Raw genomic sequence first — 26,380 nt, 5'->3', positions numbered from 1 at the left:
AAATGGAGACAGCTGTAATTTTGAGTGGTTGTATGTAGACTAGCTGACAGTCTAATCAGTTCAATTTATTGATACTTGCTAATCAATGTGCTCTCACTCCACCTATTCAAATACTACCTGTTTAATATCTGGGTGTATATCATTCAGCAAGAGAAAAAATAAACATGTTATAACTATGAATATGAAGTAAAGTAATAAACATAAATTATGATTGTAATGTACCAGTCTTAAGTTTTTTCTATTGACTTTATCTAGTTGAACATTTTGGCATTACCAGTAAAGTACAGCTTATATATTACAACTGTAAATTGTGATTGTGCCCTAGACTTTTTTCATTTAAATTGTAGACCAACTTTCAGAACAAATACAGTGTAATTAAGTTTGCATAACAAACAGTATATTTGAGAATGATGGGGTGCCAACTGAAGAATTCACCCACTCTGTGCTGTGTACTTGAACAAAACCATTCTTACACTTTATAGGTATGACAACTCCTCTTAGAACCAAAATGCTTTCACCAAAAATTGACTATTACTTTACACTATTTTCAACGATGAAACATTTATGAATTTCATAATGATTTTATTTACAAAATGTATTTCATCAACAACAAAACAAATCATCTTTTGCCCCCCTTTTTCTTCCCTCCCCCTCCACCCTTGCCCCCCTTTTGTCCACCCTTGAAGTTTCTCAGGTTTCCCTTTTTTCCATGATTACTTCTCTTGCCTGTTGGTTTCTTCTTGAAGGCGTCTGGATCTTCACGTCTTCTCTTTGCTCTGAAACAGTAATTTTAAACAGGGTTAGTTATAAGATCTATTAGACTGACTTATTAAATCAGAGTTGGTTGCAAGATCTATTAGATTGAGTTATTCAATCAGCGTTGGTTGCAAGATCTGTTAAATTGAGTTATTCAATCAGAGTTGGTTGCAAGATCTGTTAAATTGAGTTATTCAATCAGAGTTGGTTGCAAGATCTATTAGATTGAGTTATTCAATCAGGGTTGGTTGCAAGATCTATTAGATTGAGTTATTCAATCAGGGTTGGTTGCAAGATCTATTAGATTGAGTTATTCAATCAGGGTTGGTTGCAAGATCTGTTAAATTGAGATATTCAATCAGGGTTGGTCTCAAGATCTATTAGATTGAGTTATTCAATCAGGGTTGGTTGCAAGATCTATTAGATTGAGTTATTCAATCAGGATTGGTTGCAAATTCTATTAGATTAAGTTATTCAATTGTGTTACTTGCAAGATCTATTACATTAAGTTACCGTTATTCAATCATGTTAGTTGCAAGATCTATTAGATTATAAGGATTTTACATGCCTGCCTGTGTAAGACGTGGTTTTCCCTACCTGAGGGACAGTGTGGAATGGAAAACCGAGCGTTAGCAAGGTTTTTTATCCATGCTGTCCCGAGGGTAGGGAAAACAGCTGTCTTACACAGGCAGACATGTTAGATCATTTTTCTTGCCTATCATGTTCAAAATAGATCGTGGAGACAAATAGGTTTGGGTATTTCCTGACATTATTTATAAAGTTTATGACGTCACAATGGTACCAGTACTATGTGACGTCACCTTAGTGCACGCTATTTTAGACAAGGTTTTTCCCTAGGGAAAGACAGGAATATCTATCCCCGGCGCATGCTCGAATAAATGTATACTTTCCTTGCTAGGTAGGCAAGAATAAGTTATTCAATCAGATAAAGATACTTAATTTTTAACATGTTTCTATAGTGATAGTCAAAGTACATGATGTCTTATTACAGGTTGTTTTTCTTGGTATTAAGTAACATAAAGAGCAAATCCCACACAATATTCCATTTTTAACTGGTGAAGGAAGAGAGAGTGCTCCTTCAGCAGATAAGTACCTTTGCAACCACTGACCTGTAAGTTAACTGGTTGCCTTCCTCATACCAAACATTGCAAGGTCTGAAATAACTGCCATTCAGCATATGACAGTCACCTGGAAGGTGCAACATTTTATCACATGGGCAATTTCTATTTCCAAAACTTGTAAAAAGCTCCTTAACTGTTAACCATTATACTCATACCTTGATTCTTGCCAGTCCTTATTGTGTAGATTTGCTGCTAGATTTTTATCAACAAGAGGTCTGTCACTGCCGAGGTTGTTCAGTATATCCAGCTGACGAGATGCCTCTTGTTTTATATTTCCATGATTAGGTTCAAACTGAAACATTCAACATTGTAACTAATTAACAGGGTACAACTAAAACAACAACAGAATGTGTCCTGAAAAGTGCAAACTTTTCAACAATGATCAACAGATGTAAAAATTGTTTAACAGAACAAGCAAGATAACATGTCTGCATTTTAAAAGAAACCAAACATCAACTAGAAAATGCTTTTGTAAAAAAGCGCATGTCTCCCCCAATGCAAAGTCCTATAGGCAAGAAGTCAATAGGGGTCAGGAGCGAAAGTCAAAGAGACACTGATGGTTGACTGCATTAGGGATCATCTACTTGGCATGTCCAGTCATCCCGCTAAATTTCAACACTCTTGGCCTAGTGGTTCTCAAGTCACTGTTCAGGCTCCTGTGACCTTGACCTTTGATCAAGTGACCTCAAAATCAATAGGGGTCATCTACTCTACATGTCCAATCATCCTAATAAGTTTCAACATTGTAGGTCAAGTGGTTCTCAAGTTATTTCCAAAAAATGATTTTACATGAACAGGCCCCTGTGACCTTGACCTTTAATAGACTGACCCCAAAATCAATAGGGGTCATCTACTCTGCATGTTCAATCATCCTATGAAGTTTCAACATTCTGGGTCAAGTGGTTCTCTAGTTATTGATCAGAACTGGTTATCAATGTTCAGGCCTCTGTGACCTTGACCTTTAATGGAGTGACCCCAAAAACAATAGGGGTCATTTACTCTGCATGAACAATCATCCTATGAAGTTTCAACATTCTGGGCCGAGAGGTTCTCAAGTTATTGATTGGAAATGGTTTTCCATGTTCAGGCCCCTGTGGCCTTGACCTTTAACAGAGTGACCCTAAAATCATTAGGGGTCATCTACTCTGCATGACCAATCATCCTATGAAGTTTCATCATTCTGGGTCAAGTGGTTCTCAAGTTACTGACCGGAAATGGTTTTCAATGTTCAGGCCCCTGTGACCTTGACCTTTCACAGAGTGACCCTAAAATCGTTAGGGGTCATCTACTCTGCATGACCAATCATCCTATGAAGTTTCAACATTCAGGGTCAAGTGGTTCTCAAGTTACTGACCGGAAATGGTTTTCAATGTTCAGGCCCCTGTGACCTTGACCTTTAATGGAGTGACCCCAAAATCGATAGGGGTCATCTACTTTGCATGTACAATCATCCCATGAAGTTTCAACATTCTGGGTCACCTGGTTCTCTAGTTATTGATCCGAAATGGTTTTCCATGTTCAGGCCCCTGTGACCTTGACCTTTGATGGAGTGACCCCAAAATCAATAGGTGTCATCTACTCTTCATGAACAATCATCCTATGAAGTTTCAACATTCTGGGTCAAGTGGTTCTCTAGTTATTGATCGGAAATGGTTTTCAATGTTCAGACCCCTGTGACATTGACCTTTGACGAAGTGACCCCAAAATCAATAGGGGTCATCTACTCTTCATGAACAATCATCCTATGAAGTTTCAACATTCTGGGACAAGTGGTTCTCTAGTTATTGATCGGAAATGGTTTTCAATGTTCAGGCCCCTGTGACCTTGACCTTTGACGAAGTGACCCCAAAATCAATAGGGGTCATCTACTCTTCATGACCAATCATCCTATGAAGTTTCAACATTCTGGGTCAAGTGGTTCTCAAGTTATTGACCGGAAATGGTTTTCAATGTTCAGGCCCCTGTGACCTTGACCTTTCACAGAGTGATCCTAAAATCGTTAGGGGTCATCTACTCTGCATGACCAATCATCCAATTAAGTTTCAACATTCAGGGTCAAGTGGTTCTCAAGTTACTGACCGGAAATGGTTTTCAATGTTCAGGCCCCTGTGACCTTGACCTTTAATGGAGTGACCCCAAAATCGATAGGGGTCATCTACTTTGCATGTACAATCATCCTCTGAAGTTTCAACATTCTGGGTCACGTGGTTCTCTAGTTATTGATCCGAAATGGTTTTCAATGTTCAGGCCCCTGTGACCTTGACCTTTGACGGAGTGACCCCAAAATCAATAGGGGTCATCTACTCTTCATGGCCAATCATCCTATGAAGTTTCAACATTCTTGGTCAAGTGGTTCTCTAGTTATTGATCGGAAATGGTTTTCAATGTTCAGGCCCCTGTGACCTTGACCTTTGACTGAGTGACCCCATTAACAATAGGGGTCGTCTTCTCCAGCAGCCCTACAACCCTATGAAGTTTGAAGGTTCTAGGTCAAATGGTTCTCCAGTTATTGCTCGGAAATGAAGTGTGACGTACGGACGGACGGACGGACAGGGCAAAAACAATATGTCTCCTGGGGGAGACATAACACTGTACAGCTTATAGTTTTGGAATTACAAGGTTTGCTTCACATATCAGTGATATTACAAAACTGTCATCCAAAGATTTCAAAAAGTTCAATTTTTCAAAAGGATTTTTTTTAATTCAGTCTTATTCTGATTTTCTGAGTGCCTGTTCTCTGCAACATTAAACAAAGATGTGGATGGCTGACTTTTGAAAGAAATACTAGTAGTTTGAAGTTAAGATTGGTCTCAGCTCAAAATTTTGGATACAAGATCTCTCAACAGAAAGGTACAAAGTTGAAACTAAACAGCTTTATAATCTTGCTGACTTTTAATGAGAGACATTTGCAACCCAAATTTCTTTTACATACACTGACTTGCAGGAATTAAACCTGAAACAATTCTATAGATCCTGGATTCTGATAAAAATAAGAAGCCTGATCGAAAAATACTTTCTTAAGCCTGAAAATGTTCCTTATTAATTGAGCCAAATAGAGAAATTCTAACAGTCAAAAGCATTTAATCAGGACCGCTTCTGGAAAATCTGAGGCCTGGCTGTAGCCTTAGAATAGGGTTAGAAAAGCCATGCTTTATCAATACTGAAAATAACAGTTGAAGCTACAGTTTTATATTGTCAAAACAGTGTCAAAAACTGTGGTGTATAGCTGCTTTTAAAGGGAATAATCAGAATTGTACTGCATTAATCAGTTTTATTGCTTGAATCCTTATATAAATTGCTGGTCCATAAATTGTGCAACTTGACCTGTCTATATTCAATTTCAACACATGTTTACTTGGCTAAGAAGTAAAAAGACTGTGTAATAAAACACTGAATGGCTTGCCGGTCAATATAAACAAGAGGGCCATGATGGCCCTATATCGCTCACCTGATATCATTGCACTTGAGGACAAGAAGGTCCTCAGAAAAAATATAGATCTAAGTCCAAAGGACAGGAACAACAAAGGAAAGAAATTAAACAAAAAAGAAAAACAAAATTCTTACAAGGTAAAGATATGTCAAAATACACCTAAAAATTGGAGGTACCATCCATGTTGTACCACAGAAAAGTGGTCTCGGTTTTTCCCTACAGCCAATAATAAACAAGAGGACCATGATGGTCCTGAATCGCTCACCTCTTCCCACATGATCCAGTTTTGAGTATGACGTCGGTTTTTCTATTATTTGACATAGTGACCTAGTTTTTGAGCTCATGTAACCCAGTATTGAACTTGACCTAGATATTATAAAGATAAAAATTCTGACCAATTTTCATGAAGATCCATTGAAAAATATGGTCTCTAGAGAGGTCACAAGGTTTTTCTATTATTTGACCTATTGACCTAGTTTTTTAAGGCACATGACCCAGTTTCAAACTTGACCTAGATATCATCAAGGTGAACATTCTGACCAATTTTCATGAAGATCCATCCAAGGGTATGGCCTCTAGAGAGGTCACAAGGTTTTTCTATTTCAAGACCTACTGACCTAGTTTTTGATCGCAGTTGACCCAGTTTCAAACTTGACCTAGATATCATCAAGATAAACATTCAAACTTTCATACAGATCCCATGAAAAATATGGCCTTTAGAGTGGTCACAAGCAAAAGTTTACGGACGCACGCACGGACGGACGGACGACGGACACCGCGCGATCACAAAAGCTCACCTTGTCACTTTTTTTCATTATTTGACCTACTGACCTACTTTTTGATGGCACGTGACCCACTTTCGAACTTGATTTAGGTATCATCAAGGTGAACATTCTGACCTATTTTTATGGAGATCCATTCACAAGTATGGCCTCTAGAGAGGTCACAAGGTCTTTCTATTTTTAGACCTACTGACCTAGTTTTTGACCGCACATGACCCTGTTTCAAATTTGACCTAGATATCATCAAGATGAACATTCAGACCAACTTTCATGAAGATCCATTGAAAAATATGGCCTTTAGAGAGGTCACAAGGTTTTCCTATTATTTGACCTACTGACCTAGTTTTTGACGGCACGTGACCCACTTTCAAACCTGGCCTAGATATCATCAAGATGAACATTCAGACCAACTTTCATACAGATCCCATGGAAAATATGGCCTCTAGTTAGGTCACAAGGTTTTTCTATTATTTGACCTACTGACCTAGTGTTTGAAGGCACGTGACCCACTTTCGAACTTGACTTAAATATCATCAAGGTGAACATTCTGACAAATTTTCATGAAGATTTCATGAAATATATGGCCTCTAGAGAGGTCACAAGGTTTTTCTATTTTTAGACCTACTGACCTAGTTTTTGATTGCACGTGACCCAGTTTCGAACTTGACCTAGATATCATCAAGATGAACATTCAGACAAACTTTCACACAGATCCCATAAAAAATATGGCCTTTAGAGAGGTTACAAGGTTTTTCTATTATTTGACCTATTGACCTAGTTTTTTAAGGCACATGACCCAGTTTCAAACTTGACCTAGATATCATCAAGGTGAATGTTCTGACCAATTTTCATGAAGATCTTGTGAAATATATGGCCTCTAGAAAGGTCACAAGGTTTTTCTATTTTTAGACCTGCTGACCTAGTTTTTGATGGCACGTGACCCAGTTTCGAAGTTGACCTAGATATCATCAAGATGAACATTCAGACCAACTTTCATACAGATCCCATGAAAAATATGGCCTTAAGAGAGGTCACAAGGTTTTTCTATTATTTGACCTACTGACCTAGTTTTTGAAGGCACATGACCCAGTTTCGAACTTGGCCTAGATATCATCAAGGTGAACACTCTGACCAACTCTCATGAAGATCTTGTGAAATATATGGCCTCTAGAGAGGTCACAAGGTTTTTCTATTTTTAGACCTACTGACCTAGTTTTTGACCGCACGTGACCCAGTTTCGAACTTGACCTAGATATCATCAAGATGAACATTCTGACCAATTTTCATAAAGATCCATTGAAAATTATGGCCTCTAGAGAGGTCACAAGGTTTTTCTATTTTTAGACCTACTGACCTAGTTTTTGAAGGCACGTGACCCAGTTTTGAACTTGACCTAGATATCATCAAGGTGAACATTCTGACCAACTTTCATAAAGATCCCATGAAAAATGTGACCTCTAGAGTGGTCACAAGCAAAAGTTTACGGACGCACGCACGGACGGACGGACGACGGACACCGCGCGATCACAAAAGCTCACCTTGTCACTTTGTGACAGGTGAGCTAAAAAACTATTTACCAGTCAATATAAAAAAAACTATTTGTTTATTACCAATAGTTCTAACCACTAGTATTGGCAGCAATATGTGTGTATTATGGGAAGAATATTACTAAGAAAAGCTAAGTATAACATTATACAAATCACAAACATTCCTGTAACTTATACAAGTCATCTAAAATCTTAAGTCTTCATTTGCCATGCTTTTGTGGCTAAATGAGTAAAAGGGTTATGACCACTCCATTTTCTCCAATTTACTATCATATTCAAGACAAAAAATACAAACCTTTCTTTTCTTTCCAGAAAATTTAGATGGTTTTTCTTTTGGGAGATTTTCTGTAAATTTTCCAATGGAAGCTGTAGATTTCTTGGCCACAGCCAAAGCTTTACCAAGGTAATCTTTACTCGGAGCTTCTGTAGGTGTCAATCCTACACCTGGTACTGTTGGAAATACAAGTTATTATCAGAAATATCATATATTATACAGGTTTTTTTTTTAATCAAATCTTCCAATGTTTCTTGCATAAATTCCAATCAAATCTATAAGGTCCTTCAGAAACTTTAAACACAATCAAAATAAAATAACAGACGACTTTATTTGATTTAGCTCAGACGACCCCAAGCACTAGTTTAAGTGTAACTCTTTCACAAAATAACATTAAATGAACTTTAATCTTTATTTACCAAAACAGCCAGAAATAACATCACAATGTCCACGTACTGGGCAACTTTTATTACTGCCTCACAAACTGGTATTGTGAAGGTTCATTATATCATTCTATACCTATTTTTTTCTTCCAACCAGCAATTTTCGTTTGTAACAGTGTCACATGACTGTTCATTGTATTTCAGTATTGGATTCATTATATTTCATGTTGGATGATACAAAAATTTTGATTCAAATCTCCATGTTAATGCAATGATAAAAGCTGCTGACCGATAAAAAGTATCGGTATGAAATCAGCATCATACATTTAAAAGATTGAATCGAGTACATCTGATGTCTAAAATAAACATGGAATAAAAAGATTATTTGACATTGTCTTGAATAATATGGCATATATTTTGGCCTCCTATCCATCCGAAAAACAAACTGTAGTTGCAAATAGGCTAATCAAACATAATTCTTCCAATAGGTACCTGTCCAAATATATCAGTGTATTGTACTGAAAATTTTATGTAACCTAACAGTACATTAGGTCTGAAAGCTAGTCGTTAGTTAAATCAATGGTTATTTCCGACTGTGTTTCATGCATATCATGTCCATACATATATATTCTTATAAATGCTTTATGCAAAGAAAGTTAAAACATTTAAGTATGCATACATATGCTCGATTATGGAAAGACCTGTACAGTGCTCTTGTCTAATTCTGCTTTTTAACATCCATTTTCACATATATCAATTACAACTTTATTGATTATGTCTCTCCATGTTATGGGAATTGTAATAATTACGTTTTTGCCTTCACCATCTTTCTGTCAATCTATATCAAGCTTGTCCTTGCTTCTCAAAAAATTATAACCAGATTTCAATGACACTCCAAGAGTGATAGGTATGAAGCCTAGTTGTGCAAATCACTGGCACATCCCACATAGAAAATTTAATGCAAAAGTTATGGGGCATTTCTGAAGGCTGTTTTTTCTAAATTCAATTTGTCAGAAGTACTTCTATACCTTTGGTGGGATTTGATTAAATCTTAGGAATGATCAGTAGCAAGCCTAATTATGCATCTAGTATGTGTTTTTACTGAGTTATGGCCCTTTGATTATTGTACATAGTCTAAGTACTTAAGTAGACCCCATTTTAAAACTCAGTATATGTTTCTCTGTATCTGTTTACAATTTCCTTCATGGTCTATGTCTTTAAAAAAAAACTTGCCTCATCAGTATTAAATGCAAGGGGAGATATACATGTTTTTTTTACATTTGGTTTGGTTTAAAAAAAAAAAAAAAATCTAGTTAAATTACTAATATCAAGACTCTTAATTAGCACATCAATTTTTTTCCCGACAAAATGTAGCTATTTTTACACAGGTTAAGTATAAAATGAAATGCTGCACACTGTAAAGATAACCTGAAACGTCATTTTTACATCGAACTTTGATTTAAATATACCACTTGATTAAACTTGTACCTTTCTGTTTTTGTGAACGTGCAATATTCCTCAATCTCTGTAACTCGTTCTTTGCCACCCTTTCCTTCTTTGCAGCGTTTCTTTTTGCAAACTGGTCTTCATTTGGATCTGTTTAACATAAAGTCACCTTACTAAATATAATTATTACAACAATAGATACAAAAATATTTATATATTCAATAAAGACATTTTAGCAGTTTTTTACCTTGGTAAGCCTAGTTTAACATTTATCTGCCAGTAAAATTGCACTGTTAGCAGGTAAAGGGGAAGAGAAAACAGTTTCCTTCATAAACAGATTATATAGTCATGGTCTCCTGGCAGAGGTGATCTTTCTTACAGATTTCACTGTAGACTTGTAGTGTTAAAATAAGTAAAGTGCTGATTAACCATGACTAACAAATGCTTAATAAATGGTCTATGGCATGACTGAGATAAAAATCTTTGACAATTGCCCCCAAGTATGCTTAATCTAGCAAAATTGGTAGTTTCAACTATTAATCATGTTAATGTGCATATAAAATGATTTCTCATTAGACGCAGTTATGAAAACTGACAATTTCTAGGCAATGTGTTCAAAATTACCAAAATAACTTGAATTACATCTATGCAATCTTTACAGGAAATAATCCATCAGAAGTTGTTCATGCTCCATTTTTCATTCAATCAAGACAGGAATGTGTCGGGTACTTGCAGACTTAAAGTGAGTAATGGATCAAAATCATGGAACACTAAATTACATTCAATGACCGCTCTTAATAACCTAAACAGAACAAAAATGGTCCTAAATCTGTATCAGACAAACAAAGAAGATATTTTCTATGCTTAGTCTAATTAATGGTTGTTCAAATAACGATTCTGTACCTGCATTTTGTGGAACCTCTATCAGCCATTCCTTGGTATTATCATTGCCCCTCTTATATCCCCATCTTGGTTTGTATGACTGAAACAAAATGCTTTCAATTTATTGTCACATCTTCCTTTAATACAATGTTTGTAGAACTAACCAAAATTATTGTTAGATTCAAAACAGTAAGATTTTTTTCATCTGTGGCAAAGTCCATTGTGGATGTCATTCCCATTTCAGTACATTTATCATACTGTTCAAGAAATCTAAGTTTATCAGACAAAGTAATACTGGAAAGACTGTAAAATGAAAACAATTCTGACAGTTGTCTTAAGTTTAGAAATTTAAAGGATTTTTACATCATATTTGCAAAACAAGAGGACCATGAAGGCCCTGTATCGCTTACCTGACCTAAAGATCATGAAGATTAACATTCTGACCAAGTTTCATTAAGATATGGTCATAAATGTGGCCTCTAAAGTGTTAACTAGCTATTCCTTTGATTTGACCCCGTGACCTAGTTTTTGACCCAACATGACCCAGATTCAAACTTGATCTAAAGATCATCAAGTTTAACATTTTAAGTTTCATGAAGATACAGTCATAAATGTGGCCTATAGAGTGTTAACAGGCTTTTCCTTTGATATGACCTAGTGACCTAGTTTTTGACCCCACCTGACCCAGATTTAATCATCAAGATTAACATTCTGACCAAGTTTCATTAAGATATGGTCATAAATGTGGCCTCTAAAGTGTTAACTAGCTTTTCCTTTGATTTGACCTGGTGACCTAGTTTTTGACCCGACATGACCCAGATTCGAATTTGTCCTAAAGATAATCAAGTTTAACATTCTGATTAAGTTTCATGAAGATACAGTCATAAATATGGCCACTAGAGTGTTAACAAGCTTTTCCTTTGATTTGACCTGGTGACTTAGTTTCTGACCCCACCTAACCCAGATTTGAACTTGAGCTATAGATCATCAAGATTAACATTTTGACCAAGTTTCTTTTTTTTTTTTTTTTGGTTGGGTTTAACGTCACACCGACACATTTTAGGTCATATGGCGACTTTCCAGCTTTGATGGTGGAGGAAGACCCCAGGTGCCCCTCCATGCATTATTTCATCATGAGCGGGCACCTGGGTAGAACCACCAACCTTCCGTAAGCCAGCTGGATGGCTTCCTCACATGAGGAATTCAACGCCCCGAGTGAGGCTCGAACCCACATCGATGAGGGGCAAGTGATTTGAAGTCAGCGACCTTAACCACTCGGCCACGGAGGCCCCTGACCAAGTTTCATTAAGATATGATCATAAATGTGGCCTCTACAGTGTAAACTAGCTTCTCCTTTGATTTTACCAGGTGACCTAGTTTTTGATCCTACATGACCTAGATTCAAACTGGACCTTAAGATCATCAATATTAACATTCTGACCAAGTTTCATGAAGATACAGTCTTAAATGCGGCCTCTACAGTGTTAACAAGCTTTTCCTTTGATTTGACCTGGTGACCTAGTTTTTGACCCCAGATGACCCAATATCGAACTCATCCAAGACTTTATTGAGGATAACACTCTGATCATGTTTCATTAAGATTGGGCCAAAATTGTGACCTCTAGAGTGTTAACAAGCTTTTCCTTTGATTTGACCTGGTGACCTAGTTTCTGACCCCAGATAACCCAATATAGAACTCGTCCAAGATTTTACTGAGGGTAACATTCTGACCAAGTTTCATTAAGATTGGGCCAAAATTGTAACCTCTAGAGTGTTAACAAGCTTTTCCTTTGATTTGACCTGGTGACCTAGTTTTTGAACCCAGATGACCCAATATCGAACTCGTCCAAGATTTTATTGAGGGTAACATTCTGTCCAAGTTTCATTAAGATTGGGCCAAAAATGTGACCTCTAGAGTGTTAACAGTCAAATTGTTGACGACGGACTGACGACGACGGACACAGGGCGATCACTAAAGCTCACCTTTGAGCACTTCGTGCTCAGGTGAGCTAAAAAAATAATTGAATCAATGAAAACAAGGAGCTGCGTTCAATAAACGCTTGATGCCCCCGGTGGCATCCTTGTCGATACAAAGCAACCTAAGTCCAAAACGAGGTCAAGGTCAAACTGAGGTCAGGTGATGTCTGAAGATGAGGAATGGTCACAGGTTACATCTGTATTGGTATCAATTCATTCTTGTAAGTGGTATTAATGCTAGACCAAACAGTCCCATTTGGTTAACCAAGAGATGGCCCATATAAAGCAACCTAAGTCCAAAATGAGGTCAAGGTCAAGGTCAAACTGAGGCCAGGTAATGTCTGAAGATGAGGAATGGTCACAGGTTACATCTGCATTAGTATCAAGTCATTCTAGTAAGGGGTATTGATGCTAGATGGAACGGTCCCATTTGGTTAACCTCGTACGGACGGACGGACAGGACGATCACTATATGCCTCCCGCATCATTAGATGCCGGGGGCATAAAAACCTGCACAGACAGATCACATTAGATACTATATGTTACCTTTGTTTTAAAAAATATTTAGTCATAACAGTAATGCTACAGACAATCAGTTTTAATGTAAATTTTAGTCAAAGTTCAAATCCTTTAAACAGTAAAAACATATAACCACATTTGATAGCTAATATTTCAAACATGATGTTTTATCTTTTTTCTCACTTTTTTTTCATTCTAACATTGTATATACTGTACCTTGTTTAAAGGCAATTTTCATTACATGTCAACATTCTTTCATTGTTTGGTAAACAAGCAGCCTAACTGTATCCTATTTGTTTCAGGTCCTATTTCCAGACAGGGTGGCCACTTAAGAGTGCATAAACAGACTGTATCTGGCATCAAAATAAATCTTACTGTAGTTTTTCTATTTATCCCTTGTGAGGTTATATAAATTTACAGTATAGAGCTGTTAAAGCATTGCTAATTAAAGTTACCTGTGATTCCTCATCCCAAGCCTTGCGTGACTTCTTCTTGTTCTGTATACCCTTCAGTTTGGCATACTTTTCCCATTTTGTCAGTTGTTTCACTTTTGGAACCTAAATGATACCAGAAATAACTGTAACCTGAAAACTTATTGTCACAGTCATTTGATTTACAAGTCTGTTGTTGGTTAACATTTTAATCAAACAGGTTTCTAAGTGAATTGTCTTCTTCAAAGTCATTCTTAAGAATACCATGAAGTAATATGTAAAATTACATTTTGCAAATCTTTCATTTATTTCTAAAGTGAGATTTTGATGAATTAAACTTTGCAAATCCTTCATTTATTGTTAAGGGGAGTTCTTGGCGAAAAACTGCTGAAAACTTGTTAACACTTGTATTTCATCAATTTGAAAGTGCTTTTTTATACAAATTTACTGACAGAAATCTTTGTGAAAGATAAACAGTTAATAAGTAATTCAAAAGTAAAACAAGGGGCTTTTCAAATTATTAACAAAATCAAAATTTTGCATGTGTTTTTACAAATATTAAACACCTTTTTTTCATCTTGTTTGTATTAACTATCCAAGTGTGTATCCAAGACGACTTTTTGTTAACACCAGTTACTGGTATGCAAGATATTAATTATTTTAGCTGGAGGAAAGAGCAAGATACAGATGCTCCAAATCCAGAAATTATTTCTGATTCTTTTAACATGATAAGTGTAAAGCACATATAAACAGGACTCTTATCCAAATGTAAGAAATTTTTAACTGAAAGCATTGGGGCTTGAATACACAACCCCTACTTTTACAGTCTGGTGTCTTACTACAAGATTACAGCATTGTTCTCTGGTATTGTTCATGGTCAGATAGTTTTATAACAAACTATACCTAAACAAAGGATTTTAATCAACTTACAGGCTTTTCCCTAGGTATGAGTGTTTTTGGATCTGGCAACTGAAAAAAGGAATAAAACTTTTAACATCATGAACAGTACAAAACTTAACACTTGGTACATAAATTATGATCATTAAAATACTTAATATATTATAATCATTGAAATAATGCTATCAAATAAAAGCTCCCAGCTGAACTGTCAGAACTGGAGGCTAGTAGTGTTAATTCTTTACACTCTCTAACTGTGAGAATTGCAACAAGAGCTGTCCATAAGACAGCACGCTCAACTTTTATCAGTGCTTGACTAAAAATTAGAGCTTTGCCAGTAAAAACTTTATAAAACTTAAACAAACATTCTAAGTTAAAAAGGGGCGCAACTCTGACAACATTCAATCAAAGTTATGGGGTTTGTTTCTCCAAGTGTACACTTTGATAGTTAATAACTAGTTTAAGTTTCAAGTCAATAGCTTTGATAGTAACAGAGATATTTGACTTTAGCAGAAACTTAAACAAAAAAAAATCTAAGTCAAAAAGGGGCATAACTCCATCAAAATTTAAATCAGAGTTATGAGGATTGTTTCTCCTGATGTAGACTTTGATAATAAATAAATATTTTAAGTTTCAAGTCAATAGCTTTGATAGTAACAGAGATATTTGACTTTATCAAAAACTTTAACTGAAAATTCTATGTTAAAAATGGGCATAACTCTGTCAAAATTCAAATCAGAGTAATGGGGATTGTTTCTCCTGGTGTAGACTTTGATAGTAAATAACTATTTTAAGTTTCAAGTCAATAGCTTTGAAAGTAACAGAGATATTGACAATCAAAAACTTTAACCAAACATTCTAAGTTAAAAAGGGGCATAACTCTGTCAAAATTCAAACTAGAGTTATGGGGATTGTTTCTCCTGGTGTAGACTTTGATATTAAATAATTATTTTAAGTTTCAAATCAATATCTTTGATAGTAACCAAGATATTTGACTTTATCAAAAACTTTAACCAACGGCGACGCCGACACAGGGGCGAGTGCAATAGCTCTACTTTTCCTTCAAAAAGTCGAGCTAAAAAATGACACTATCACAGGAGTCTTGTTTCTATCAGAGATTTTACTGTTTCGTTCCACTCCCTCTACCTTTTACAAAATTTAACATTTCAGTGTAATGAAACATTCATTCCTGAGAATGATCACACAGCCAACAAGAGTGCAAGAATGTCACAATATACGCCCGTCACAGCAAATTTCTTTACTCTAGCACCTGTATTTGCAAATGGAATTTTAATTTTGTGGTTGTTTAGTAATAACTAAGTGTTTTGTTTTTCTAAGTCCACAAAAAAACTCCTTACCAGGTAGAGATACCTTAAAATACACCTAAAATTGGAAAGTAACATCTTATGTTGTACCACAGAAAAGTGGTCTTGGTTTTTCCTACGGTCAATTATAAAAAAGTTACAACATAAGTTATTTATAGTAACAACTAAGGGAAGTTAATCTTAAAAAAAAAAAAAAAAAAAAAAAAAAAAAAAAAAAATCAAAAAAAAAAATTATAAGTCCTCACAAAAATCTTTACAGGTAGAGACTGGTCAAAATACACCTCAAAATTGGATGTAGCATGCATGTTGTACTACAGAAAAGTGGTCTCGATTTTTCCCTACGACTAGTAATGAAAAAGTTACATATAATCTATTTATAGTAACAACAAAGGGAAGTAATTCGAAAGAAGGGAACTGCGCATGACACTTCGTCTCATGATGGTGTATAATTGTGTCAAGTTACATCAAAAATCCTCCATGCATGAAGAAGAAATGCTTCGGACAAAGTCATTCTTGTATCTGACCTTTGGCCTCTAAGTGTGACCTTGACCTTAGACCTAGGGACCTGGTTCTTGGGCATGACACTACGTCTCGTGGTGGTGAACATTTGTGCCAAGTTATATCAAAATCCCTCTATGCATGAAGAAGAAATGCTCCGGACAAGGTTTTCATTCTTGTATCCTTTGACCTCTAAGTGTGACCTTGACCTTAGACCTAGAGACCTGGTTCTTGCGCATGACACTCCGCTCATGGTGGTGAACATTTGTGCCAAGTTATATCAAAATCCTCTTATGCATGAAGAAGAAATGCTCCGGACAAAGTTTTCATTCTTGTATCCTTTGACCTCTAAGTGTGACCTTGACCTTAGACTAGGGATTGGTTCTTGCGCATGACACTCTTCTCATGATGATGAACAATTGTGCAACTTTCATCAAATCCCTCTATGCATGAAGAAGATATGGTCGGACAAAGTCATTCTTGAATTTGACCTTTGACTCTAAGTGTGACCTTGACCTTAGACCTAGGGACCTGGTTCTTGCGCATGACACTCCGTCTCATGATGGTGAACAACTGTGCCAAGTTTCATCAAAATCCCTTCATGCATGTAGAAGATATGCTCCGGACAAGGTCTGTGGACGCCGCCCGCCCGCCCGCCCGCCAACCTGCCCGCCCGCCCGCCAGGGGCGTTCCCATAATACGTCCCGTTTTTCAAACGGGCGTATAAAAAGGCTTCGAGGAAATAGTTAAAATCTGATATACATATATTTCATAATACTTAAATAGTTCTCCATAAATCATAGGTTGAGAAAGTGATCAACATGGAAAGAGAACATTACCTGAGCTGCAACAATATTCTCCACTCTCTGTGTTGGAAGCTGCAAAAATCAAAATTAAAACATGATTTTTGTCTGGTAGACAGGTCTCAGAAACAGTAAACAGAAGTACCACTATGAAACAAGAAAAAGTGACACACCAGCAACAACATTTAAAACTGTTTGAGCTAGGGAATGGCTTTGTTTCCTAGTTTAAGAAGGAAAGTATCTAAGCACACTTTAAACAAGAGTGCCAAAGTGTCATATACGCCCTCCATAAACGTTCTCAATTTCAACTAAATCATGGGACATAACTACATAGCAACAAAGACTATCCAGCGTTTTATCACACACAGCCAAGGTGATATGCCCCAACACATTGTGACTAAGAATAGTGAACATATGATAAGAACTGCTAGTTATTTAGCGGACACTGTCACTTCTCACAACTTTAAGTAATTCAAGGACCATAACTCATGAAGGACAAGAATAATCCAGGTGACTATCAAAATTCCCAAAAACTCTGTGACCTAGTTTGGCGAATATTGGAAAAGCACTACTCATGTTAGACAGTAGATGCTGTCAATTATTGCATTTTTTTACATAAAAGATTTGTAAGTCCATAGACACTCAGAAAAATCTATATGGTTATTATATTTGTCCTATATATTATGCCCAATAACATTGTGACCAAGTTAGGTGAACACTTAAGAACTGCCTAAGTTAAGGGCAGAAACAGTCAATTATAGCAAATTTTAGTAAGTCAAGGGCCAGAACTCAAAGGACTTGGATAATCATGCAGCTGGTTAAGGAACTTGGCCAAGATATTATACACTGTGTTTGGTGAACTGCTCAAGCTAGAGACTTGAAAGTTTTTGTGGCTTCAAATTGCTTGCTGCTACATGCATTCTTGTTCAAAGTCCCATTCCATAAACATAGAAAAAGGCTCAATATTTTTTAACAGCCTGCTCAAAATCATCCTCAATTTTTAAGTTGTTGTTTTTAAGCAAAATTTACAAGAACATCGATAATGATGAATTATTTGTACCTTCCATATACTGTTAACTAGAATCTGTGTATTGTCTCTTGCTAAACTTCTGAGGAACTTTTCTTTATCAGCTCTGAAATAGAACAAAATGACATTAAATTACTTCTGTAGAAAATAGAAGTCTTAATCAACACTGCAATATTTCCTAGTAAGACTCATTGATGAGTACACGGACTAACAAAAACATGAAAAGATTTAATTTCCATTCATATTATGATGCTAGTAATACTTTACCATCACATAACTTCTCCTTTCTGGGTTCCTACCATTAAACTGGAAGAAGCTCTAACTGTAATCGTACCTTTTGCAGGTAACTGGTAAAGTACTATTAAAAGTTAGTAATGGCAACAATTTTTAAAACAGCTATGCACAGTCATCTGGTGAATGTTTGTCAATAACATCCAAGGTAGAGTTCTGAGAAATATTTCCATCATGTGAAAACACCTGGAAAAGCAACCAACATTCTACATGTACATGCCAGCTAGTTTGCTTTTCCAATCAAATATTGTATCAAACTAATCAGCGACACAAGTACAGGAACTAAATACAAATCAGGGGACAAAAGATTTCACAAGATGGGAAGCTTATTGTAACGACTAACTCAAGTTCATATCAGCGAGAGTATTTAATTCTGCAAATTGCTAATACCCTAAAAAAGCAAAAGGCCCAGACACAGATTCTGCACTTAAAGGCTCTGTGACCTTGAGGATATGACCTTAAACAAGAGAGTCATGATGACCCTGGATCGCTCACCTGAGTAATATGAGCTACATGTTTCAAATGTCAAACTGATGATTTTTAGAATTTTTTTGGAAGATTTTCCGATGTACAATCAAGTAACCCCTGGGGCTGGGCCAATTTTATCCCGGGGGTCATGATTTGAACAAAGTTTGTAGAAGTCTACTAGGCAATGTTACATATCAAATATCTAAGATCTTGACCTTCTGCTTTTTATTTTTAGCAAATTTATCAAGATTTCCCTATATACAATCAAGTAACCCCATTGGGCGGAGTCATGATTTGAACAAATTTTGTAGAGGTCCACTAGGCAATACTACATGTGAAATATCTAAGCTCTAAGCCTTCTGGTTTATTTCTAGAAAATTTTTGAAGATTTTCCTATGTAAAATCAAGTGACCCCTGGAGCGGTGTCAATTTTGACCCCGGGGTCATGATTTGAACAACTTTAGTAGAGGTCCACTAGGCAATGCTACATGTCAAATATCTAAACTCTAGGGCTTCTGGTTTTTGAGAAGATTTTTTAAGATTTTCCTATGTAAAATCAAGTGACCCCTGGGGCGGGGTCAATTTTGACCCCGGGGTCATGATTTGAACAAACTTGGAAGAGGTCCACTAGGCAATGCTTCACACCAAATATCTAAGTTCTAGGACTTCTGGTTTTTGAGAAGAAGATTTTTAAAGTTTTTCCTTTCCGTTGCCATTGCAACCAGTTCTGAATGGAATTAAATTCTTTGAACAATTTTTGTAGAGCTTCACCCATGGAACATTCCTGTGAAGTTTAGATGAAACTGGCCTAGCGGTTTATGAGGAGATTTCGTTTAAAGTAAAAGTTTACGGATGCCGGACGCCGGATGGTGAGTGATCAGAATAGCTCACCCTGAGCCTTTGGCTCAGGTGAGCTAAAAATGTGCCAAGACATACTCATGCTATGGTATCAGTTACATATATAATTATAGCACAAAAAATGCAGAAAAACGAGTGATGTGGAAATTCCGTGAATATTCAAGCATCAGAAGGATAATGAAAGCTGGTCAAAATATAAAAGCTTTACAGTATTAAAATGATAAGGACATAGTTGCATGTAACACTTGCCTTGACCTAAGAGTGACCCTGACCCTAATGGCCACAAAAAACAAACCTACAACCTTTCTGTCCTACTGAGTTTAGCCAACATGTCAACAGTCATGTTTCACTGCAATATCTCTCATTATTAAATATTTATTGAGTGGAAATCTTTCTTTATTTCTAGTAACAGCTACTCTAAAACAAACAATCCAACGCTAGTACTTATAGCTTGCTATATATGGGATTGAAACAGGTGGACATGAAATTTCTCAGGAAGAAAGGATACAACATAAATGCACAAGGAATGTTCTAGCAACTGAATTTCAGTGTTCAAAGTCAGTAGGGGTGGTGTACTCAATAAGTACTATCAGCAAGTGAAGTTTGAAGGTCCTGGGTGCAGTGGTTCGCGAGTAAAGTGCCTTCATGCAAAAAGTTAACTTTGGCCCCTGTGACCTTGACCTTTGACCTGGTGACCTCAAAGTCAGTAGGGGTGGTGTACTCAATAAGTACTATCAGCAAGTGAAGTTTGAAGGTCCTGGGTGCCGTGGTTCACGAGTAAAGTGCCTTCATGCAAAAAGTTAACGTTGGCCCCTGTGACCTTGACCTTCGACCTGGTGACCTCAAAGTCAGTAGGGGTGGTGTACTCAATAAGTACTATCAGCAAGTGAAGTTTGAAGGTCCTGGGTGCCGTGGTTCGCGAGTAAAGTGCCTTCATGCAAAAAGTTAACATTGTGACGAACGAACGAATTCGTTCAAACGAACGAACGAACGAACTAACAATCTAACTAACTAACTAACTAACGGACAGTTGAAAACTAATATGCCTCCCTTCAGGGGCATAAAAAATCAAAGGATTTAAGTATTCTTTCCTTTTATATTTTGCATTAAAATTGACAGAAAGAATCTACTTTTTCATTTTTCTGTACTTTTCTTGGCAAGACATTCGATCATAGCTACTTTCTCAGTATATTCATTTTTTTTAATCTTTTAATGTGTTCACCTATCTATCAATCTTCGGATTAGTCAAACCCCTCACAAGGACACAGTCATTGACACAGATGAGCATCAACTGACAGAGAAAAGAATAAAAGCGTAAAACAGGGAGTATATAAAGACTATTAAAAATTGGTTAAAAACAGTGCAAGTTTCTAAGGGGACACATGTTCAACCGTACAGACTGCATGGTTGAACTGATTGTTCAAAGAGAGACAATACTCTCAGGGAGTGAGTTCCAGTGGACAAAAGTGCATTGGAAAAATGAACTTATAACAAAAGCTGTCACAGAAGACAGCGCACTCGACTATTTCGATGCTGGATAGTGAAAATGGGCACATCTGAGGAAGCTGAAGCTGTCACTGGAGTGTTTAATGACTTCAATGTGGATGAAGGTATTGGACAATAGCTTATGTTTTTGTCCAAAAAAATAAGTAATAAGAGAAACATAAAGTTATCAAAACTTTAAATAAGTATAATTCTAAGCAAAACGGGGGCATAATTCATGAAATATTGGTGCAAGAGTGATGCACCTTGTGTCATAATATTATGATGTGGGTGATGATGTGTAACAACTAATCAAATCCATTTAGAGATAACTGAGATAGAGTGAAAGTGCACCAAAACTTTTAACCTAAAATTCTAAGTAAAAAGGGGAGATAATTCATAAAATACTGGTGCAAGAGTTATGGCCCTTGTGTCATATGATGTGAGTGATGATGTGGAACAACAACTTTAAGTCTGAATAAAATCCATTTAGTAATAACAGAGATAGAGTGAAAGTGCACCAAAACTTTAACCTGAAATTCAAAGTAAAAAGGAGGCATAACTCATGGAAAATTGGTTCCAGAGTTATGGACCTTGTGTCACATGATGTGGGTGATAATGTGAATCAACTATTTTAAATCTGAATCAAATCCATTTATAGTAATAACTGAGATAGACTGAAAGTGCACCAAAACCTTATATTATATTATTGTATGATGGGTGCCTAATTATTGTTTTCAATATATTTAGCACCATTAAGGGCAAAGGAGTCACAAAGACCTCACTAAGGACATTTTAACAAGAGCACTGCCTACAGGTGCCATCGTTTGTCTGCAAGTGCTGGACAATATGTAAGAGGAATAAGGTCAGTAATTCGGTCGAAAATGTGCTTCCGTGGTGTAGTCGAAAGAAGTCCATAATAAATAGATCCTAATTTTCCCATTTTTTGCGTAAGTTCGTGTAAAACGAGTGCTTTAATCACCATTTTTCACTACTAGAATACATTCTGCATGAAATTTCATGTTCATACACCCCACATAGCAAGTTTTGCAGATCGAAACCGGAAGCAGGTGTTTATTGCGCGGACAAGAGCAAATATGCGCCATTTCTTGGGTAGCAGACCACAACTGACTGGCATTTCACTAGGAACTACATCACCCCATATTTTCTTTTCATTTTTTCGTTAATTTGTGAAAGAACTTCCATGAAAAATAGGTGTAGGAAAAATTGATGTTCTCTATAGATACGTAAAGACGACCTGAAGTTGTCATTTTTTATATGAAACAAAGAAGGATTTGAATTACTGACCTTTAACCTATAAGAGCTGAAATAAGATTTTCTCGAAACACATCGCAATTAGTCTTAATAGTCATAGATCCGTTGTATATGATATAAAAGGGTGTTTCCAATGCAAAATAATAATGAAATTTGAAAAATTTTGAATTTTGACCATATTTTGAGTAGATGCGCCTATTCAGCAGCGACTTCTGGGATTAAAAAGCCAATATTTTGTCTCCAGAATGTCAGAAAATGCACAAAATACATCCTTCTGGGTCTTATTCATGACGGAATGAATGATATTTCAGAATCCAAGTGAAAAATAATGCAAATGAGTGAAACTTTTACCAAAATATACAATAAAAGGACCATAGGGCCAAAATTTAGCCCAGTTAATTGGTAGTGGGTGGCTTCTATTAAATGTCTATATTTCTCTAAAATCTCAAAATTTCACAATGAAACTTGGCAATATGTTTGGTATTACATCTTTCTTGAAAACAGAAATGAAAATTGTGTGATATTTGATAAGAAACATTTCTTATAGGAATAAGGTCAGTAATTCGGTCGAAAATGTGCTTCCGTGGTGTAGTCGAAAGAAGTCCATAATAAACAGATCCTAATTTTCCCATTTTTTGCGCAAATTCGTGTAGAACGAGTGCTTTAATCACCATTTTTCACTACTAGAATACATTCTTCATGAAATGCGATGGTCTTCATGTTCATACACCCCACATGGCAAGTTTTGCAGATCGAAACCGGAAGCAGGTGTTTATTGCACGGACGAAAGCAAATATGCGCCATTTCTAGGGTAGCAGACCACAACTAACTGGCATTTCACTAGGAACTACATAACCCCCTATTTCCTTTTAATTTTTTCGTTAATTTGTGATAGAACTTCCATGAAAAATAGGTGTATGAAAAATTGATGTTCCCTAAAGATACGTAAAGACGACCTGAAGTTGTCGTTTTTTATATGAAACAAAGAAGGATTTGAATTACTGACCTTTAACCTAAGAAAGAGTTATAGTTCAGATTTTCTAAGTACAGAAAAGGCCATAATTCTGACAAAATGCAGGTTATGTTATGGCTCTTGAACTACATTGTCCTCTAACGATGATAAACAAGAGTGCAAAGTTTCAAAGCTGTAGCTCTTATAGTTTTGAGAAAAGGTGACCTAAACAAAAATAATTAACCAAGAATCTCAAATTTTAAGTACAAATAGGGTCATAATTCTGAAAAAATGAATATCAGTTATGGTTCTTGGCCTAGATAGTCCCTTTCAAAGCTGTAGCTCCTACAGCATAGAGAAAAGGTGGACCTAAAAAAAAAATTTAACCAACGCCAACGATCAAGTAATGACAATACCTTGTAGAATTTTTTAAAAAGTCAGATATCACTTATTCGGCTTATTAAAATATCAGAACATAAAATAAGCCGAATGAGTAAAACTTCCTTATTTATAACTTTTCCGGGACCTGGTAAATTTACTCATTGATCAGCAGCATCTCATTCTCATGAAAGTGATCCCATTATAATATTAAAACTCAGTAACAACTTCACAGCTACAAAGGATAAATAATAAAGTATTTCTGCAGGGTCAATATGTCATTTTGTTTGAAATATCTGAAGAATTTCAATTTTGTGGTTGAAATGTCTTGTGGTTTCAATGTCTTCTGGTCGAAATACTAGCATTCATGCCAAATACTACCAAGATAAATCAATTTATGCAAGGGAGACCTACAGTGCTTTAGGGTATAGCGGATTTTAGGGTATAGAGGATAGATTGGTAAATTTTATATTTAGACTTGAATTATTGTATATGTATTGTATATTGTATATGATATTTCATATCATTCTTTTACCAGGCTGGTAACATTGCCCGATCGGGCTTATGACACAAAAAGTAATATTTCTTGAAAAATAATGAAGATATTTCTTTCAAACTTGGTACATTTGTTAAGCATAACAAATGATACAAATAAGAATAAAAAGAACTTGGTTGCCTTCAGTTTTGGTAGAATTATTTCCCCTTTTCAGATTTTTATGATGCATAATCTTTGAAGTCCAAAAAAACAATGTTCTAATGCTAAGTTTAAAACAAAAAAGGGTTAATGGCTTTCTAATGCTCTAAATTATTGCGCTAGTACATGAATGTAAACATTTTACTCTGCTTTCACTTACAACATTATAGAGAAATGTTAGTCCTAAAAAAATTGCTCATACATCTGCACTAGAAACAAAGTATTTACCCTAAATATATAGAATAAAGGTATTGGTACACAAGTTTGGAGCACTAGAAAGCCATTGAACCCTTTTCTGTTTTAAACATTGCATTAAAACATAATATTTTTGGACTTTAAAAATTATGCATCACAAAAATCTGAAAAAGGGAAGTAATTCTAACTAAACTGAAGGCAACAAAGTTATTTCTATCTTGTGTATTACCAAAACATAATCCATAAGTTTCAAACCCTTTAAAAGATATGAATTAATTAAAAAGAATTAATAGATTAAATTAGGGGGACGTTTTGACCAAATTCTAAACTGAATGGGGGACGTTTTGACCAAAATGGGGGGTGTTTTGACCAGGGGGCGTTTTGACTAGGGGACGTTTTGACTTGATACCTAAAGCACTGTATCACGAAAACTGATGACATCTTGAATTATTGACATTAATGTTAACTTTACCTGAAACTTTTTATATCTAAAGGATTGGAATCTGATGTCATTAAATTCCCTTCATCTATATCAAGATCAATGTCTTTAGCGACTTCTGTAGTTTTGTACTTTGCCTCTTTCTCAGATGCTTTTTGCAACACGTTTTCGACTATGTCATCCATATTTACCATTTCCAAAACAAGTTTCTTTTGATTGGTTAACGGGAAAATAATAAACCAATGAAAGTCATTGTAACAACATGACAGAATGGGGAAAAAACGTTTCCGGCGAATAAAAATAGCATACAGTTAGCTGGAGCACAGTAAGAACGTGGCAGCAAGCACTTGGCGGCACAGAAATACAGTATACGGTCCCCATAACAACGCCCTTTGACACAAACCAACCTTTAAGAAGCCCTTACATATTCATTAAAAGCTACCTGGTGTTGATTTTTCTAGGCAGTTGACATAACCAATGTTTATTTCACATACTGAAGAAAAATTGTCATCTGACAAAAGCATCAGATAAGATAAGATAAGATAAGATAAATTTTATTTTAAGCCGGCAAGACAGAGAAACAATACAACATAAGCGGAAAGTGCTTTTTAACCGACTATATATTACAAAGATAAACAGTTAAAACATATAGTAAGCAAGCTGTAAAATAAGAGATAGGGTTATACAAAATTACATGTAGCAGTACAACATTGAAGTTAAACCTGTGAAAGATCTGCTGCTCTTGACCAAAAGCCTAAGAACTACTTAAGATAAACATGAAATAAAAAAACTGAAGGACAAAACTAACGCAAAAAGCTGAATAAAAAATTGCTAAACGAGAATATCACCTCAGATCAGATTTGAAATTAACTGAGCAGCAGCTCCTTCACAGTAGCACATAAAACATAGCATGAAAATAAGATGTAATAATGACAATAGCACACAGAGAACATAAACTAGCTAAAGCAGCTAAACATTGAGAACAAGGCATAGATCTATGTCGACTACACAGGGAAACAAGGTATAGAAAAGATAGCTAAAGCATGCAGAGCAAGTCAGTTATTGACAGCACAATGCAAGAAGCACGGTAAATAACTAAAGCAGCTAAACATGGAGAAAAAAAAGCATAAAACTATGTCAGTTACACAAGGAAAGCAAGGTACACATACTAATTGTAGCAAACTATGAATGGGAAAAGGGGGGGCTCCGTGGTAGAGTGGTTAAGGTCG

At 36.0% G+C, this 26,380-nt stretch overlaps 1 protein-coding gene across 1 annotated transcript; it reads right to left on the bottom strand.

Moving 5' to 3' along the window:
• Positions 1-52: 52 nt before the first annotated feature.
• Positions 53-25,363, bottom strand: LOC123564508 (ribosome biogenesis regulatory protein homolog). The gene is made up of 10 exons (XM_045358151.2): positions 25,185-25,363; positions 18,153-18,225; positions 17,129-17,167; positions 14,500-14,538; positions 13,594-13,695; positions 10,664-10,742; positions 9,803-9,910; positions 7,953-8,107; positions 2,054-2,190; positions 53-776 (listed from the first exon to the last, which is right to left on the bottom strand). Exons 1-10 carry the CDS (start codon positions 25,343-25,345, stop codon positions 620-622), a joined length of 1,050 nt encoding a protein of 349 aa, XP_045214086.1. The 5' UTR covers positions 25,346-25,363; the 3' UTR covers positions 53-619.
• Between the last annotated feature and the right edge of the window lie 1,017 nt (positions 25,364-26,380).

The sequence above is a fragment of the Mercenaria mercenaria genome, chromosome 2 (genome assembly GCF_021730395.1).
Source record: "Mercenaria mercenaria strain notata chromosome 2, MADL_Memer_1, whole genome shotgun sequence".
NCBI lineage: Eukaryota > Metazoa > Mollusca > Bivalvia > Venerida > Veneridae > Mercenaria > Mercenaria mercenaria.
The sequence above is the reverse complement of the archived record's forward strand: the minus strand, read 5'-3'. Positions and strand labels throughout refer to the sequence as shown.

Excerpts from the sequence above, each read along its gene's own strand:
- LOC123564508 (XM_045358151.2), bottom strand. The coding sequence starts at position 25,345 with ATGGTAAATATGGATGACATAGTCGAAAACGTGTTGCAAAAAGCATCT. Across the intron at positions 14,539-17,128 it reads AGAATATTGTTGCAGCTCAG|TTGCCAGATCCAAAAACACT; the intron begins GTAATGTTCTCT and ends TCCTTTTTTCAG. Across the intron at positions 2,191-7,952 it reads TTTCTGGAAAGAAAAGAAAG|TTTGAACCTAATCATGGAAA; the intron begins GTTTGTATTTTT and ends TGAATGTTTCAG.